This window comes from Mytilus edulis, chromosome 5, assembly GCF_963676685.1.
Source record: "Mytilus edulis chromosome 5, xbMytEdul2.2, whole genome shotgun sequence".
NCBI classification, from domain to species: domain Eukaryota; kingdom Metazoa; phylum Mollusca; class Bivalvia; order Mytilida; family Mytilidae; genus Mytilus; species Mytilus edulis.
In genome coordinates this window covers 61,119,028-61,139,786 of record NC_092348.1, presented here as the reverse complement: position 1 = coordinate 61,139,786, position 20,759 = coordinate 61,119,028, and the positions used below count along the sequence as shown (strand labels likewise).

The 20,759-nt window shown below is 32.1% G+C and overlaps 1 protein-coding gene across 5 annotated transcripts; it reads left to right on the top strand.

Annotated features, from left to right (window-relative positions):
• Positions 1 to 2,104: 2,104 nt before the first annotated feature.
• Positions 2,105 to 19,474, top strand: LOC139524141 (monocarboxylate transporter 9-like). Of its 5 annotated transcripts, none has more exons than XM_071318740.1 (9): positions 2,124 to 2,401; positions 4,341 to 4,400; positions 9,009 to 9,087; positions 11,671 to 11,914; positions 13,084 to 13,227; positions 14,038 to 14,766; positions 15,947 to 16,216; positions 17,509 to 17,634; positions 18,971 to 19,474. In XM_071318740.1, exons 4-9 carry the CDS (start codon positions 11,677 to 11,679, stop codon positions 19,171 to 19,173), a joined length of 1,710 nt encoding a protein of 569 aa, XP_071174841.1. In that variant the 5' UTR covers positions 2,124 to 2,401; positions 4,341 to 4,400; positions 9,009 to 9,087; positions 11,671 to 11,676; the 3' UTR covers positions 19,174 to 19,474. The 5 variants fall into 5 exon arrangements, with proteins under 5 accessions (XP_071174843.1, XP_071174841.1, XP_071174840.1 ...); XM_071318739.1 differs by having other exon boundaries at positions 2,129 to 2,401; positions 4,257 to 4,400; XM_071318743.1 differs by having other exon boundaries at positions 2,196 to 2,401; positions 4,257 to 4,400; positions 8,979 to 9,087.
• Positions 19,475 to 20,759: the final 1,285 nt, after the last annotated feature.

Below are 20,759 nucleotides of genomic sequence, written 5' to 3'. Positions count from 1 at the left end.
AGGGCAGATAGATCTTGACCTGATAAACAATATTACCCCATGACAGATTTGCTCTAAATGCTTTAGTTTTTGAGTTATAAGCCAAAAACTGCATTTTACCCCTATGTTCTATTTTTAGCCATGGCGGTCATCTTGGTTGGTTGGCCTGGTCACCAGACACATTTTTAAAACAAGATACCCCAATGATGATTGTAGACAAGTTTGGTATAATTTGGCCCAGTAGTTTCAGAGAAGATTTTTATAAAAGTTAACGACGACGGACGCAAAGTGATGGGAAAATCTCATTTGGCCCTTCGGGCCAGGTGAGCTAAAAATGGATAATTCATATATATTTCATCCAATTACAACGTTCATAAAAGGCAAATGCTAGATGATTATCTACCTTAGTCTTAAGGGAGTAAACAAAAGGAGTTGCATATTATAATAACAATACCGAGGTACATGGATGAGAGAATACGAATGGAAAGTGTTAAAATGTCAAACTCTTCAAAATGCTTGAATTAAAATCAAAGTCATTTTAATGATTTCTTTGTTTAACAACTCATGCAAATGTTACAAAAAGACAACTATATGGTGCTCGAGTAAAGAAAATTATCAGAATTTTTACATTTTCCCCTAGTTAAATCAATTTTGGCAATGCTTGAAGAAATGTTAAATTTTAAAAAATCGTCCGTCATTCACATGAAATATTTGCCACTAGTCGTTAGGCCAAAAAAAAACTATCAATCAATTTTACAATCTCCTTCAATAAAAGATATTAGTGTAAAGTATCAGTGTATTTGATCAATTCTTTTACATATAAATAAAAATAAAGATAAATAATTGGACTGATGGATGAATTTTTCCATATAACTGATTCCATAGTCCATTCGAGTATATTTTCTTTAATTCATTTCAAAGAACTAGCTAAAGTACTATCCGAACACATGAAGCTATAGATGGGGTTTACAGAATAGAGAATAATGGGGAAAAGGACCAAAAAAATACGGGCGTATGAAATTTGCGCCGATTTTGAAAATTTTCATTCTTTCATTTGCGCCGATTTCATTTTTTGATTTGCACCGATTTTATAATTTCTCCTAATTGGATTTACAGGTAAGTTAATACTTTTACATGTACTATACCTTGTTTAATTGATATAGGAAGATGTGGTATGAGTGCCAATGAGACAACTCTCCATCCAAGTAACAATTTATAAAAGTAAACCATTTTTAAGTTAATTTTGATTCACATTGTTCTGGAACTTTGTTGTAACCCGACCGTGTAAAGCCAGATTCACAACGGATTATGATGGGAAAAATATTGTCAAAACACTGAAAGAACATAACCATGTGGCAGTTTACCGAAAGACAGAGGCTTAAGAACTACAAGTATGTTCAAGGAACATTCTGGAGATGTATCTATTAGGCCTTCAAAGACTGGGATTAAGAGTCTCATAACACATCTTCTTATATCTATTCACCTTTATATTATAATGCGGCGCAAATGAAAGAAAAAATCGGAGCAAATTAAATCAGATCGGCGCAAATGCAAAACGCCGAAAAATACAAAGGACTACGAAGAATAGTGAAAAAAAGGTAAAACAAAGGAATAGGCATTAGGGGTGCTAATATATAAAGAATCGTATTCTAACACGCACAATTCACAAAGAATAGAGACAAAATGCCATAAATAAATAAAGAATCAGCACCTCCACCTTGACCCCTCATGAATGACCTTTTTTCAATACTCGGTCCATTGTGATTGCGAATTGTAACAAAAGACGACATCGTCGATTCGGTACGGGTCTGATCGACCCAACTACCATTTGTATTCATGTATATATAATATATATAATCATTGTAATCAATCTAAGGCAATGTTTTAATCTTATAACAAGAGTTGGGGTTTTTTTTCGTACTACCGAAAATTTCACGCATTCGTATGCGATCATTTTAACTTTTCTTTAAATTAATTGAAATATTATTATTTTACAAGTTAAATAATAAGTTTTGCAAATTATTGTGAATTTGTTGTTCAATAATCATGATAATGTTAGCAATTATATATTTTTGTTAAAAGCACACATTTTTAACGTAAATCGTAAAAAAATACACAGTAAAACATAAGCACGTTTCACTTTCGTGACAATGTATAAATGTATCTCGGGCAATGTGCAATATCAATATGCCCTTCAAATGTGTATTCTCACACATAAAGGAGATAACACACGACATCCACATTTATATTTAGGTCTTAATAGGAATCTAAATTCGGTAAACATGTTATAAAGAAACAATGGCTAGCGTTAACGATTGTTCTGATCGATAGTGGTCTTCTATTCCAAGGTCATTACACTGTTCAAGCATTGGCTTAAAATCAGCTGTTTACATCTTCCGGTTCTATCTGAATCATAAGAAAGGTAAGACTGTATACTTGTTATTATTTAAGGTTAAAAGGAACCTGTCGATTTCTTTAGTAATATTATATACTTTTGTTTTATTTACAAATGCATTGAATGGAGATAAAGATATACGACGTTTAATTTGTATTGTGTTGTGTCGTATTCTTAATATGTGACAATGAACAAGATTTTATTATCTGTTCGGAACTTCCGCGTCCTATTTCCTTTTAGAAACAGTTTTCTTTTGTATTTTTCGAAATAGTAGTTACAAACGTTTTCGATAATTAAAAAAATGTATATATCTTTAAATTAATTGAATTTTTAAATTTAATCATTTTTAAAAAACGTTGTAAACAAACACCACTTCAATTCAGTGCTGAAAATAGAATCATTTAAAGGAATTATTTGGATTACTTAGTGTCTATCTATTCTATTATAATTGATTTTTTTTCATTTACAAAGCAACAATAACATCCGTTTACATTTAATGAAAATTAATATATTGTGGGGGTATATATATGAATATGCGTTACATGGTACAAGTAGATATGTGTATACACATGTGCGGATACAAACAGATGTCCCCTTTCATTACAGATTATCCCATTTATCAACATCATTTAATTCATGTTTCATTATCGGGTATCGGGATCTTGATTGTAGTGTATTTACATACAGTTACACTGCGGGTACTGTATTATATCAAGTTTCTTCATGCCACTATTGTAACTATATGTACATTTACATAAATACCATGTATACGGTGTAAACTAGTATATCTATCGAAATAAATAAACGAAGCTAACTTGGCCACATTAATTTATCATCAGAAGTAAAGAAAGTTGTAAATTCAGTATTTTCCCCCAGCCAGATAAGATGTGTAAACACAGAGATGTATTATACCCATCACTAGTAATAGAAAATGACATTCTGTACCTAATGCAAGTGCAACGCATATAGGTTAAAATATGATATATTGTAAAGTGCAGACAGTCATTTTTCAGTCAGGTTTTGTACATGATAATGCATTTATACTAATTAATATGAATCCAATGTGCAACGTAAGTTGTCAAATTGTAAAATACACAAATTGCATTGGATTTCCATAAACTTGGTCCCCAAATTAAGTTTTTCTTAATTGCTAGAGATAAGATTTAACTATATATATTTCAGGGGCGGATCCAGCCATTTTAAAAAGGGGGGTCTCAACCCAGCGTAAAGGGGTGGGTTCCAACTATATGCATTGATCGTCAAAAGAAGGGGGTTCAAACCCTGGACCCCCCCCCCCCCCCCCGAAATTAATCCTGGAATTTTGACATAACAGAGTAAAAATCCAAACAAGATTATAGTATTACTTTTGAAAAAAACTTGTGAGATTGTCCATTGTACTTCTGACCGTTGTTGAACTTTGAAAAGGCGGTTAACCTGCATGGGCCATTATCACACTTAATTTATAACATATAATTTCACACTTAACCTCACACTTATAACATACAATTTCACACTTAACCTCTTGACTTATGGTATTAAGCCTACTTGTCTGCCTTTCAGTAGGAGACCTATCATAGATTGTCAAAGTGACTTCATAAGTATTTAATTTTAGCTTATGTCGCATTAAAGCATGCTGATATATTTAATATAATCACAGCTGTCCTACAAGCAAAATCTATTAGATAAAAATCATTATCATTATAGATTTTTCACATATTTCAAACTGTGACAAATGTATTTCTTATTGTATTATTTAGTTTAAAAATTGAAAACATCGCATTGTTGCCTCAAAGATCCCATAATTATATCCGTCGAACGACGAAAGGGGTACGTACTCTGCGGTTTAAACCTGAATAATTCTACGTCTGTCTTTTGTAAACAGGACAAGCCTACTTTCAGTATATGAAAAAAGTCAAGGCCATAGAGTGAAAAGAAACTTCGCATGGTTATTATTTACTCTTTGCAGGTACTTAACGGTCTTTGTTAAGATAAGATGTAAACACCTAATAGTTAATAAATTTGAAAGGTAAGTTAAATTTTGATTATTTTCTTTGTTTTACTTTTTTTTTTTTGCAATGTCGATAATGTCAATGTGTTCATATTTGATATAACATGGTTTGGAGAATGAAATACTAAAGGGTATGAATTATCACACATTTCTGTTTTGTTTTTCCTAAAACTATGTAGTTTAAACCTTCGCGTGATAAAAAGAAAGACTGAATTTTAATTGCGGATCCGGGGAGTGTGTGTGTGTGTGGGGGGGGGGGGGGGGGGGGGGGTCCTTGTGGTTGTAAACCTCCTTTTTTTGGAGATCAATGCATTTGAATTGGGGCATAATATATAGTTGGAATCCCCCCTTTATCCTGGGTTGTGAACCCCTTTTAAAAATGTATAAGAAAACTTGGTTTTACTAATTTATGAGAACAAGGACATGATGAAAATATACGTCAATAGGACAGCAATTCTCTAAATATCAATCAAACCACAAAAAAAAACATCAAAACGACAAACAACAACAAATATAATGACGACCTTCCTTATTTAGGACGGGCAGCTGAGTACATGTATATGTCGCGGATAAACTTTAAAAATTTGTTTCTTTTTAAATATCACAACGTTTTTAATATATTTATAATACATTATCCTCTTTCAAAGGATTCTTTTTTCGAATGTGACCTACCGAATAAGACTTGCATGTATTACCGGCTTTGAAATAACATGAGCAATACGATGGGTGCCACATGTGGAGCACGATCTGCTTACCCTTTCGGAGCACCTGTGATCATCCAAAGTTTGTATAGGGGTTAGTGTTGCTCAGTCTTTATTTTTCCATATTGTGTTTTGAGTACTATTGTTTGTCTATTGGTCTTGTTCCTTTTTAGCTTCTTTGTCTATTTATTTTCTAATATATATGAGTTTGATTGTCCCTCTAGTATGTTTTGCCCCTCTCCTGAATGTCCCTCTTGTATCTTCTTACCTCCGACTATTCCAAACATACGGAACGGTGGATAGAGAGTGCTTAACGCACTGCAAAATAAGCATAAAATGAGGAAATACATGTTAAAAATTTATCAAGGCAATTTTTCCCAATTTCACTCAACAGTTTTAAATCTTACTGATAAACTTGTATTAAGCAGTACAAATTAGTCATACTTTGTTATTGTACTATAATAATAGTTTAAGTAGAAAGTTATATGATAGAGTTACCTTTTAACCCTAAAGTGTATTCAGTATAATCACAGTACATATATCAGTTATAAATCTGTATAAACTGTGTTAAACTGTTTATTCAAACTACTATCAAACGCAGATTTTTTTTAGTTCCTGGAGCGAAAAGTACATATATTTACAAATAGTAACACCTGAAATCTTTAAGATGTTTGCTAGAGGTTATAATATATATCGTCTGCTGAATATCTGGTATATAAAGATATTTGAATTGTGTAAAATTCATGTATTTACTTAAAAAGAACACATGGTCCAAACATCAAGTACAGTCACAAAATATCACAAATTTCCTAGTTTTGAGGGCCCTCATGGGGTTTTTGATTATGTGATTACTTGGCCGTTTTTTTAATGATTATTTGATTATTAAGCCAAATATTTCATGATTATTTGATTACCTAGGACTGTATTTTTAGTTTATGATTATTTGATTACTAAAGATAAGCAAATATTTAATGATTATGTGATTATATTGGCAAACAAATGGTGATTATGTGATTACTAGGACCCCCCCATGAGGGGCCTCAGTTTTGAGATCTCTTCTTTAATTTTTAAGAAATGTATTGCAAATAAATGGGTAAACATTTACAACTAATTCTCCATAGGCGGTAATGGTAACGTTTTCCTCCGTTGCTCAGTCCATATCGTTTACTTGAACATGTATGATGGCTCATATCGAAGCTGATACATTTATACATGTCTGGTTAAATTTTCGGGGTGGCAAGTGAGATTACTTTTTTCGCAAATTGCTGGACCCCGGAATATGGTAAAACATGTCACTCTCCTCATGAAATAATCCCCAAATTATGATCATAAAATTCAATAAAAAAAATTGTCCTTTCTAATAATTTATTCCAGGTCAAATCTACATATTTCTTTTCTCATCACATCAGCTCTATAAAACAGTTTTTATTGTTCATTTATGTCCATTTTTAAAATCACAGCATCCACAATTGTATGGCGGACTAATATTTTTTTTAATTACGTCATCTGTTCCTCATTTCAAGGTCCATTAGGGGTCCTGACCCAAATATGCTACTGTAAATTCAAATGATTAGATGGTTATTGTTAAACTATCATTTATTTACATCTCCGCTCCTAAAGCTGAATATAGATATTTTTCTCTGTCTGTCCGCTCGTTCTATCAAATATTACACTGTAGTGACCATACTGCTTCCATCTTGTTAATCGCTTTATTCATAATCAATTATCATCGTTGGCTTTCAAATATTCGGCTTTGAGCGTCCCTAACGAGGGTAAATCCAGAAATGATCTTCGTTCATTGTTGAAGGTCGTAAGGGGATCTATATAGCTGTTAATTTCTGTGTCATTTTGGTCTCTTTTGGAGAGTTGTCTCATTAATTGGCAATCATCTTCTACTTCCTTTTCATATTCGGACGCATTAAATTTATACAGTATTATTTTCACATTTACGTCATTTGGATATATTCACAAGTTCAACTCTTATTCAAGAGATATAATTTATTTGAAGAAAAACAGTGACGTAAGTGGGATCAAATTACCGTCACATTTCTTTTATCTTATATGCAAAAAAAACTAGGTGACTAAATTAAATCAAAATTCATAACTAAATAAATAAAAGTACAGGGACAATTATAATAAATTTGACTGACAGTGACATTGGAATATAGATACAGAAATTAAAACAGGAGTTACTTGAAAATACCTGCACAATTAGAGCATACAATTGTTTTTCTTGCTAAAGATAAGTTTGTAATTATCATTTTATTTGACACGAATCAAATATTGTACATGTATGTGTGACTGACATTTGAGTGACCCTTCCAAAGTATACTACGTATAAGTATATATCAAGGTCCCGTTATCACTTGTCATATATACATCGTACACGTATTAGTGCTACCGCGTATAGTGTGACATTAAATGTATATATATTATATACCGACCTGTATTCATGACAAATATCTTCTAAAACTTTGATGACATTAAATTGGACATTTTGAAATACTTATAATCGAGATTTGAATGGGTGTAGATATATAAATTTACATTTTTGCGAATTTATGATAGAGCAATAACTGATAGTAAATACGATATAAATTAAGACCAAAGTTGGTTGTTCAATCTCAATTTTGCCTACATGTTTATACTGACGTAAGCGTTGATTTACATGTAAAATTTACTTGGATTCAAACGCGTATCATATCTTTTTAGCTATCCGGACCATAAGAACCAGCTAGCGCTGTATTAGCTTATGTCACCAATTTGCGTCCATCTTACACTTTTAACAAATCTCTTTTGAAACCAATGGACCAATCAGAAACAACTTTGACCTGCTTCATCCTGATGGAATCTACTCTAGAAATGGCCAGGGTCAAATGAAAAGTCATAAAATACCCTATAAAATGTAATAGATAATTAAAATACCTCTTTGAAAAAAGAACTAAAATTAAATGTTTTTATAATCCAACGGCCTTCAAACATGTCACCCGTCGATTCTTTAATAAAAATGTGTAAAAACAGCGCAAATGTTCCATTGCTACCAAATTGTAATGATAATTTTAAAATTTAGGGTTTAATAATAGGGTGACCGCAAACAAACATGCATGCCTTTCCGTGATCTTGAAATTGATAATTGGACAAAATTCTTATAAAATAATTGTTAGAAATAATACTTAAGTATTAAACATTCATCCCAATACAGTCAGGATTCTACTTCGTCAAAATTATCTCCCCATTACGCCAGTTCATTTTCACAATGAATAAACCTTGGGTTAAATGAAATATGCATGTACACTATCTTTAAGAATGTTAACTAACGTTCCACCTTTAAAAATTGTCGCAATCGTTCACTAAAAAAGAAAATTGGATATATCAAAATTGATTTTAAAAAAAGATGTGAAAAAATGTGAGGTTCATGATGCATCAATTGCCTTAATTCTGTGATTAAGTTGTACATTTATACTCCTCTGTTTAAGATATATAGCTTTTAAAACTTGGTTAAATAGAGTTTCTACGATCTTCTAAAAGGATCATGTTTCATTTTGAAACAAGAACATGAACCATAATTAAAATGAGAATTTCCTTGACCACAAATAGTCAATAGAATTTCTGAAAAAAATATGGTGGACCAACATTGACCAAAATAAGTTTTAAGTGATCTTTATATTGATTATTAAGAAATGTGGTTGATAAATCCATTTGCTTTCAAACAAGGCTTCCACAGTTACTAAAAATAAAAATTACACAAAAACTTCAATGACAAAGCTGACGTTTAATTCTATATTATAGTGACTCTCAATTTTGTACCTTAATGAACCATTTTTTCAGGAGAGCATGAACATGATTTACATATTAATTACATGGATGTATATTATACTTATCAGATATATTTCAGCGTATAAATGATTATGTGTTGTATTTGCAGGTCTTGATGTGATATAACACTAGCTTATCATGTGTATTCATTGTACAGTTCTAGAACGTGAATTAGTAGTTCAGTAAAGGTAAGAGTGTACTTCTTAGATAACAAAAAAATGAAAACAACACGTTTAATAATTTCATGCATCCGAAGCGCTTTTCTGGATTTACCTTCATCAGGAACTCTCAAAGCTTATATATATATTAATAGATAAGCTATTATATGAGCTGCGTCGGATAAAAATCTACCTTATGCCATAGGCGGATCCAGGGGGTGCCTGGGGGGCCCGGGCCCCCCTTTCGTGGGAAAATTTGGTTGATTATATAGGGAATCACTGAAGTGTGACTGGAGCCCCCCCCCCCCCTTTAGGTCAGTCAGCGGCCCCCTTACAAAAAGTTCTGGATCCGCCACTGTAATGCAACTGCACGAATGCATGTACCAGTCATGTACATGTATAAGCCTTATGCAAGTGCATGTATGCATTTACATGTACATATATATATATATAAGACTTTGATTGATTTTGAGACATTCATATACCCAATAAAAATGAATTTTGGTTTATTTGGATTCTTCTTAAAAAAAAACAACTCAATGTTCAAATAGTTACAGATTTTCTGTAGAGATTTTATTTAGTCCGAAATATGTTAACAGATGTATTGATATTCATTTGCATAACTTAAAGGTTAAATTCTATCCGACACAGCTCATACATGTACATGTATATTGGTATGTAAATAATCAAGAGGTACATAAGAACGGCTTGGACTGTTCGTATAGATAAGATATCTTCTCTCCATGATGTTATAATCGTGCTGGGTTTCTGTTCCAATAGCGAATACCCCACATATGTTATTCATTGTGTGCTCCCAACATAATGGGGTGCTAATTGGATAAACCTTGAATATTGTTTTAATTCTAGCTTTCATAATCATGGCCTTCAACGTTCAATGGACTTTTAACCGGACGCAAACTGATGTTGTGTACTTTATGGGTGACCATATGTGACTTTTCTATGCAATAGTTTATTGATTTAGTTAATGTTCAACAATAGAACATTTCACCTACGTCTTGTGTTGTGTTTCACTTTTCTTATGCTTATATATACAAATCTACCACTAGTTTTCAATTTTGGCAATTATACGTGTTTCTTCTTCTATGACTTAAATTGGACCCAAAGTTTTAACCATTTTTTTTCGTTTTAGACTGTAACACAGTCCATACTAGCATTAATAAAATGTATACCAAGTTTAGACATTTTTCTGAAATATGGTTTCATATAAGAATTTTTCATATTTTATTGTATTAGCTGTATTTAGAACAACTGTAACTTTGGTACTGACATGTTTTATAACAAACCTTTCTAAAATTGTACGATGATACATTTATAAATGATTATGAAACTTAGGATCCAATTCCCTCAGGCAAAGTTGACCCTAGAGGGATTTGGCTATCAATTTAAGTCTTTGGTCTATATAGTTCTTCAACTGTTTTTGGGTCATATACATCATTGAATTCCAAATATTCGTCTTTGTGCGTTCCTGATGAAGTGAAATCAAGAAAATTGTTTGTTTTGTTGGAAAAAAATGACAGCATTGTTTACAACAAAGGTTTCAGAAGAAGTTCTGTTATGAGGAACAAATATATACGTTGACAATGTGTCTGTATATTTTAATGTATATTGACTCTTAAAATTCAACAGTCTATCTAAAAATGAGGGTACATTTTATATGGCCTTCCAAATACCGTTTCGATCCCTAACATCACTGAAGAGACATTTATTGTCGAAATCCGGATCTGTTGTACAAAAAAATATTTACACCTTATATGTTTGTGGCATATCATCGTGGCCACAAGTTAATTGTTTTCTGTTTAGTATTAAATTTATATTAAGATCTATTTTGTTGCATCTTGTGATCAATTTTATTTGGCAATCGCCAATGGCAGTCAGCAGGGTTAAAGAACATCAGTTGTTCGACCTGTTAGTCAAATGCGTTTTGTTTAAATATACTTCTTCACTTTTTTGGTCTTTTGGAAAATGTTGTGTGTGCTGTATTTAGACCCTTCTACAACGAAATTTGTTTTACATGCACACGTATAAAAATTGCGGTTTTTATCCAACGCAATCATAGGTTTGAACGTATAGTTTTCAATTTAGACTCGTTTATATTTTAATGTATATATATATATACATATGTATGTGTTTGTGCTTCAATGCATATGTGATTTCATGTCCTTTGATAAAGGAAAGATTTATACCTTGAATTCAAATTAAAAGAGTAAGTTTTTATTAATAATCTCTTCTTCTGGACTTCAATTTATTTCAATAACAAAGACTATTCCTTGAATGCCAACACATTTTCAGTTGTTATAAGAGGAAGATATTTAAGAAGATGCAAGAATGTAGGCATCCAAGGACTAGTTACAACCTTTGTTTCCTTCGGGGCCGTTTACCTGCTCACAAAACAGATATTCATAATTTTATAGATATTTCTGTATGCAGGAGTAAAGTTCACGAAAAATAGTTTAATGTTGTGTAAACTCTTGCGTAATATTTAAAATGTCTATGTTGGTAGATACAGCTGGTTCTTTATATTATTTGTAGTTTCTAAATGATTTTCAAATCAATAAGTTTGTAGTATATCCTCAATCAAATTCTGTTTATTAGGTCAATATGCCGGAGTCGCGGACAGAAGAGGAAGATACAGAATGTGATTCGGACGTACCCCTACCCCCAGATGGTGGATGGGGCTGGGTTGTGACTTTTTCGTCTTTTATGATCAGTTTTCTAGTTGATGGAGTATGTTTCACATTTGGTTTGTTTCTGCCGTACTTTTTGGATCATTTTGGTGGCAGCAAAGGAAAGACAGCACTACTTGGATCCGTGATGAACGGAATGTACCTATCGTTTGGTGAGATTTAGTTCCTTTCAATAATTTAATATTAATCATTCTATTAGAATAAATGAGTTATTTTAAGTATTGCTAGCATTTCGTTTCACTGTTAAATTAACAGAACAATCGACAGGCTCCATTGTGTATTAAAGTTAACAGCATGAAACTTATTATGCTAGTATTAACAACGTGGCCTGCTTAAAATAGATTAAGAAGAGATGCTATGTCAACTCGGCATAACCTCTGTCAGTGTCTTTGTGGTACATGTTATTAATATAAGGCTACGAACATAATTTCTAAACCATTTATCAAAAGATGTGTCAAAATCTGTACAAAGAATATGATGAAGTAGATATCACAAATGTATCAAGGCTATTGTTTAAAAGAAAATGAACAAACTGTTTTATTTAATGTATAAAATTAAATTGTTTATGGGATATCATATGCTATATTTTTCATGTTTAACCCTATCGAAATACTAGTGGATCTATAAATCAGGAAAAACGAAAACAAGTTTCAGAAGAGCTCATATATATATACATGCATGTAAATCGGTTACTAGTCAATGAATAATACATTGAAGGTTATGTTATATGTGTTATTCAAAAGATGTTGGATAAACGTCAACAAAACTGAAATTAAACTTGACCAACAAAATCATTATATAGTTTTAATAGCAATGCGGTATGGGATTTGCTCATTGCTGAAGATCGTAATGTGACCTATAGTGGATATCATATACGTAATTAAGTTCCTGATAGAAAGTTGTCTCAATGGCAATCATACCACATCTCTTTGTAAAAATGTTTATATCAAAACTTGTCAACAACAACAAAACGACACCTACATAAACATATACATATAAAGTAAAGCTTAAATAATGCAATAATATTATCAGCAAAGCGATCAACGAATCTACAGAATAAACCTACTTGTAAAAACAGTTTAGAAGTTTGAATTGATATGTTACTGTGTATACAAATGCTGCATGGCTGTCCACGTAACCTCCTCTAAAAATCAAAGTTTTAGCCCGACCACTATGGTAAATGTTTAAATGTATGAATTTGAGCTTATTGAGTCGGGCTGTTTAGATAGAGCCTTGATATTTTGAAATGTAGAAAGGGTGTAAAATTTTCCACTTTCTCATGCCATGTTCTAAAATTTAAAATTCTTATATTTGATTTCAGGCCCAATTTCAAGTGCATTTGTAAAGAAATTTGGAGCACGTAAAGTAGCTGTATTTGGTAGTTTTATGGCAGCTGCTGGTTTGTTTCTGTGTACGTTTTCTACAAACTTAGATTTGATGATTTTCCTGTATGGCGGTATTGCAGGTTAGTGTTATAAGATTTCGAGATAAATACACGATATCCGACTCATTTCATTTTTAACCCCGGCGTATACGATCATGCGTCGCTGTTGTCTTAAATCACATGTACTTTTCTTTTTCCTTTGTTTTTTTAAATTTTCCTTATTTTTAAAGTAACATGCTGTTTTGTTTCAGTTTACTAAAAATTATCAAAAGAACATCGGTACGAATTATTGTTTTATATTGTTATACAGGTGTACGTGTGAATGGACTATAGATTTCTGAATTCAATATTGATTATCTTAAATCAGCAGAATTAGTAATAAACTCCATTTCCATGTAATCATGCATATTTTTCTAATTCGTGTTTTTAACAGAGCATTTATTTATTTTCTTACTTTTTTATTGACAATAAAAGAGTATTTAATATGTGGAAATATAAATAATAAATGGTTTTCAAGACAACATATGATATAATAAGAGTATGTGGATGGACAGTTTACGCATTACCCTTTGATGAAAATGATGCAACATGGACCGTAATTGTAGAAATCCCCCTTTTAGTCCCCTACCGACGAAGTCGATGGGGACTTCACATTTGCACTCTGTCCATCTTCCAATTGTACTAGTATCAATAATTGTTTTTCATATGTTGATTAAACTTTTGCAAACATTATATTTCAACATGTTTAAGAGAATAAGGTTGCAACTTTTTGGATTTAGAACTTTCAAACTAACAGAAAGTTGTATTCTATTGGTCCAAAATCCAAACAAAATTCCCATATACATGTAGATGTATTTTTAAAGTTTAATAATGCATTTTTTGTTGTTGTAGGAGGAGGTTTTGGTTTAGCTTACTTACCTGCTATAATTATGGTGGGATATTACTTTGAGAAAAGGCGGGCTTTCGCTACTGGTATCGCCGTGTGTGGTTCTGGAATAGGTGGTTTTGTCTTTGCTCCTTTATGTGTTTATTTAATCAACGAATATTCTTGGCAGGGAGCCTTATGGGTAATTTCCGGTATTGTTTTAAATGGTGTAATATTTTGTTGTTTTTACCGACCTTTACCCAAACGACGTAGAACAATACCAAAGGAAACATGTGAAACTAACGACAAATGTGCAAATGGACACACGGATCCGCTTTTACAAACGATTAAATTAGACTTAAAAGTGGAAAATCCAATTTACAGGTGTAAATCACAAGAAATTAAAGTAGGTCAAAATGGTGACCTAGGAAACAATGTATGTCGTTTAGCAAGGAGTCAAGACATTTGTGGTGCACAAAAACTACATGTACATCACAGACATGTAGATACATTAAATCCATTAGCTAGAAAAGATATATTCTATAGTGGCAGTTTACATCACATTCCAGAATACACCGAGTCTAAAAATGAATGTGAATATGTGAAGAAAATGACAATCAAAGATGAAGAAAAGACGAAAGAATCAAATGCTTGTGTTCAATTTTTAAAATCTATACTGTTATCATTTGACTTTTCTTTGCTGAAGAGTCCAACATTTGTAGTTTATGGGATTTCATGTTTTCTGTGTATGTTTGGTAAGTATTATAATGATTTGAGTGTACTATGTAAATGAAAGAAAAGAACACCATCAGCAAATTCGTATTTAATTCAATACAATTCCAATACCATGCATGTGTCACTTGTAATCAATTTTCCAAATGGTTAACATTTACTAAATTAGGCGAAGACATAAATGGTGATTAAACGTGCTAAATCACAAAATCGAAGAAAATGACGTTGAACAATGTACAACGAAAAGAAAACAATTGTAATATAGTACAAATGTAGTACAAACGATAGTCAAAGGCACGAACAGTGGAAACAGCTTTAACAATGACAAATTAAGTATCACGAAAATTCACTGTAAATTATTAAAAGCAAAGGCAACACGCGTTCACCAAAAAACTTGTAGATAACTTAGGGGCTTTAAAAGTGTGGACAGTTCTGAGAACTCAGCTGCTTCGAAAGAGTGGACAGTTCTGAGAACTCAGTTGCTTCGAAAGAGTGGACAGTTCTGAGAACTCAGTTGCTTCGAAAGAGTGGACAGTTCTGAGAACTCAGTTGCCTCGAAAGAGTGGACAGTTCTTAGAACTCAGTTGCTTCGAAAGAGTGGACAGTTCTGAGAACTCAGTTGCTTCGAAAGAGTGGACAGTCTATGTCGTGTTGCTCAAGTCAAGTGAGCAAGTGTTACGTCACTTTCGGGGATAGGCAGTCACAAATAAACGTCAGAAAATAATAACGGGATTGAGGGTACTAATAAAAACATATATATCATCTGTAACGCATACAATCATGACTGTCCGAACAGATACATTTGTATCACTAAGTATGTGTGTCCAATAGCTTCCCTGTAAGAAGCAACACTTAAACTTAAGCTATTCTTTTTTTTTCACAGCATGAACTTTCAGACCTCTCATAGAAAAATAAACTTACTCTGATTACTATTACCCCTACTATAATGTTTTTAAATTCTGCCTATGGTCATATCTAAGGATTGCTTTAAATCAAAAATTTATCAATTTTATCTACCTTATAGCCGTTAGTGTTTTTTCGAAAGATTTTATTTATGATAACAATAGTATCTGTATGTACATTTTATTTATGCTCCGAGTAAAAATGTACTATGCAAATAATGTATCCAGGTGTTGAAATCCTTACTGTCATGATTAATATCTTAGTTAAATTTATTGTAACACTTATTTTGAATATTTGCAGGTTTCTTCATTCCATTTAACTTTTTACCAGATTATGCTAAAGAGGTTGGACTATCGTCGGGCGAACAGGCTATGTTGATTTCTATGATAGGTATCGCAAACACCGTGGCTCGATTAGCTGTAGGGTTTATCTCTGATAGACCATGGGCAGATTGTCTCCTTATCAACAACATGGCTTTAATCTTAGCCGGTGGAACAACTGCATTTGTGCCATTTTATAGAATATATGGAGTTTTAATCACGTATTCCATTTTGTTTGGCTCTGGAATTGGTAAATATATAATAATGATGGTTTTTAATGAATTGTCGAAGCATGAAATATATAATAAATTTGATAGTCTTTTTAAATAAATTGTCGAAGTATGAATACTATTGAATAATCAGAAATTCAAAGATATAATTTCTTCGGATGTATAAGCATACCCGATACCAGAATGGATCATTTTGATAAAAATAGCAAGCAATTACGAAATTAATCAAGATTTTCGTTCAAAATACCCCTACGCATTATTACCACGTTGTTATATGCACAGCTGGGATATATTATAGTTCGTCAGTATAATAGTCACACACGCACAGAGAGCATCTGCTGCATTGTATTTGCGCAATCGTTGTCTGACAATTGATCGGTAATTATTCGAAAAATATTCTTGTGTAGATATTCCTGAAAACTATTTGATGAAAAGATATCTGTTCGACATAACCGGAACATAATTTCAGGTTACTAGTACAAATGTAACGCTTTTTTTCGGTAAAGATGAAAAAGGTTTAATGAATACATCTCAAGTATCTGTGTAGTTTATGGTACTTAAAATGTCAATGTTTAAACAAAATTGATCAAAATTTATAATATGCATTGATTATCCACCTTGCATTTTGGTTTAATACATGTACTTAAATCATAGTTTATAGGTCTTGTATGCAAGTAAGATAACTTTGAATAAAACTATTGTTTAGTCTTTAAGAACAATACCACAACTACACATAGAAAAAACCCAGTTTAAAGACATTTTTTAGCGCAGAATACAGTCTCCAACAACAAAACAGTGTCTTTCACTGTGTAACTGAGGAAACAGAATCCCAAGCCCTAAATTGACTATAATTTTACATTCAACAACAATTTTACAAGAAGATAGACATAACTTCAGAAGATAAAACATTTGTTTCGTGTTTATTTATAAATAGTACATGTATTAGAAGGATTGCCTATGAGACGCATATCCACCTGAGACCAAATAAAAGCAACAGTAGTATACCGCTGTTCAAAACTCATAAATCCATGGACAAAAAACAAAATCGGGGTAACAAACTAAAACCGAGGGAAACGCATTAAATATAAGAGGAGAACAACGACACAACACTAAAATGTAACACACACAGAAACGGACCAAGCATCATACAAAATCCCACGAGAATAACAAATATAACATCACAACCAAAGATAGAAGTCTAACACTTCAAATAACCGTACGGGCTCCATCAAGGAGAAACATGTATATGCCCATTAATGACTTATATAAAACATTTCAAACGAGAAAACTAACAAATGTGTTTTAATTGTAGCTGCATTTGTATCATTACGTTCCATTATAATGGTAGAACTGATGGGTATAGAAAAGTTGTCAAGTTCGTTCGGTTTGGTTGTCTTGTGTCAAGGCTTATCGTCATTCCTTGGTCCACCGGTCACAGGCAAGTATCATATAAGAGGGTTTGAATGGGGCTTACAGAGAATATAAACGTTTATTTTCTCTATCATAGAGATTTGGTGAAAATGAAATATATAAATTAGAAATTAATTACTGATTCAAGTTAATACAAGAAAACATTCATGAGCACTGTCAATAAAAGCGACAACGGACACATCGATTGATGAGGAAACCTCTGAAGATGTTTTCCTCAAATCTTCGGGAAACAATTTTAATTCGTCATTTTCTAATTCATATGACGTATTGCATGAGAGAATTGTTGTTTTGAGTTCATTTGCCGAAAGACTGTCCATAAAACATTGAACTGAATGGGATCGACGTTAATTATGTTCTGCCATTGATCATCTCTTTTGTCTTGTGTAAAATCACAGGATACCAGTTAGTGTTTAACGATATTCAAGAAGAACTTGTCACATTTGTCACAAAGTAAATGTTCATCTTCATAACGTACTATAGAACATAAGGCAATAACATACTTGGCGGAGAAACGAAGTTCATGAAACTGTTCAGCAATTGTCCGTGGTTTATGTGTTTTGATTGCAGAATGAATATATCTAAACATGTAAAAGTCATTAGCGCATTAAATTCGTTATAGACACCAGGGTTTCAGTAGTTGCTTTTAAATACTGATTTACAATAACTCACCAAAGTTTTTTTGATAGGAAAGAACCAGTATTTGCAAAATAACGAATCGAGAAAAATGCCCTTAAAAGTAAAAGAATAAATAAATAAAGAACCTCCAACCCAGCAGGCCATCATATAGTGAAGTAATATATAAAAATAAGATGTGGTATGATTGCCAATGAGACAACTCTTCATCAGAGAACAAAACCCATACCGTCGTGATGTGATTTCATGTACATCTTCTTGGAAGACCATTATACACTGAATTTGTAGACGTATCCTATAATCGTAAATAGTTATTTTCCTGAAATCTACAATGTATTTTGGATGTATTTCCATCTAATACATGTATCAATCTACGCGATCGGAAATTAAAAGTAAATGTTGTTTGACATATTTGTTATGTAGCAAATGATTTTTCTTTTTCTTGCATAATTTAACTACTTATAAATATGCATACAATATAGCTACATGTTTAGAATTTTTTTTAAATCAGTCTTACATATTCAGGTGACCTTTGACCCCTCTGTTGAAAGGCCGAAAGTGGTCAGAAAACATTAAAATTTAATTTTTTTTTAAAGCATGGTATGCGAACAACAAAACACTCATGTGCCTATTTTAAATGAATATAATACATTTTTTGGGGCAAGTATCTTATTGAATAAAATTCCTAACATTTTTCTGTTATATTTTAGGATCATTTGCAGACAAATCTGGAGATTATAGTATAACATTTTACATGGCTGGTGTTTCTCTTGCACTGGCTGGTATTATATGTATACCACTGCGTCGAATCTCAGCGTGGGAAAAAAACAAAAATAAACAAAAACTTGCACAAGAATTTGTGAATCAGAATGGAAAAAGTTGTGAAGAAAAGATTCTGCTTGAACAAAGTTGATGAAAGTAAAGAAAAGTGAAAGCTAGTCAAATTAAATCGGTGCATTTATATGTTTCTAAAGTGGGTTCTGGTGAAAGGAGTTTTCAATCGATAAGATATGAAAATTGTTTTAAATTTTACATTTTCATCTGTACATTGTCATTTTGAATACTCAATTAAAAAAAAGAAGACAAAAACAGAATGTGTTTTCTTGAAGAAGATAAAATCTTAACAAAGATAAAATCTTAACAGAACAAGCCGACATATATTACATACTCACTGTATGCTGTTACGTATATTTAAAGTATCCTAAAAGTCTAAAGTAGTGTGTGTTTTTTTTTAATTTTATTTGTAAAAAGTATTGTTGTGTGTGTAACATACGTGTGTAAAAGGCGAACAAGTCAAAATGTTTTAATTTTACTGCAAGATGAAAGAGTCACGAAAGATAGTATGTACTCCATATCTTTGAAATATTTCAAGCATCCACATATTATTCACAACCTTCTAATATAGGTTGCTTTACAATAACTTTGAAGCCCGGCACTGATTGCTGATAAAATTGATGTTAGTAATTTAGAAGAGGTTCCATGAAACACTTTGACGACCCACCAATATCAAATTGACAATATAATTGTCAGTAAGGACACTGGCATACTTTGAGTATCTAATGCAGTTAACTTGTTCTTCATCTTTTGTTGATGTTCCAAAGGAACATAGAACAGATCTATGATTAACTGGATTTCCCTCTTAATAAGTGTCGTATGGGTATATATCAAGTTTTCAAGTGAATTGTCAATTCCTAATCAAAGAAAAACGCATGTGTGGATGTTCTTGAACTTGAGCTTCTATAATATCGTCCACGATGAGAAAATGTGATTTTTTTAATTTTCCCATGACAATGATGTCCATGTCTTACCAAAGATATAGGCGGGTCTTAGTGAAGCGATGATAAATTTGGGTAATCTGTTAATCACTGGAGATTCACATAAAAAAGTAATTAATAAATTATCCATAACAAATTGGTAATTTTTCACACTTTCCAAATTTTAATTGTGTACATGTACCCAGCTGGGATATTTGGACCATGTTTTATATGTTATTGGTTATTTATAGATACTAACAAATTCCAAAGATCTTTTAGAGTACATACACTCTAAGACTCGTTCACCTTGCAATAGTATTAAAACATTTGACTTTTCTACACTTTACACAAGTATACCCCATTCCAAACTAAAAGACAAATTGAAAGTGTTGGTATTGCTTAGTTTAAAAAAACAGAATGGCCAACGTAGATACAAGTATCATGTCTTAGGGAGGGATAAATCCTACTTTGTAAAGTATCACACTGATTCATACAAAAACATTCTCTGAAACTGACATTATCAAGATGCTTAATTTCTTGATTGACAACATATTTGTTACATTTGGAGGACGTGTTTTTCAACAGACTATCGGCATTACAATGGAAACCAATTGTGGCCCTGTTCTTGCCGACTTGTTTCTTAATTATTATGAGGCTGACTTCATACAGGAACTTCTTAGGATGAAAAATAAGAAGTTAGCAATATCCTTTAACTTTACTTTGGAACAGCGGTATACTACTGTTG

Bases quoted from the DNA above. Each gene is read 5' to 3' on its own strand.
- LOC139524141 (XM_071318742.1), top strand. From the start codon at position 11,677: ATGCCGGAGTCGCGGACAGAAGAGGAAGATACAGAATGTGATTCGGAC. The intron at 14,767-15,946 runs GTAAGTATTATA...GAATATTTGCAG, and splicing joins ATGTTTTCTGTGTATGTTTG to GTTTCTTCATTCCATTTAAC. The intron at 17,635-18,970 runs GCAAGTATCATA...GTTATATTTTAG, and splicing joins CCTTGGTCCACCGGTCACAG to GATCATTTGCAGACAAATCT.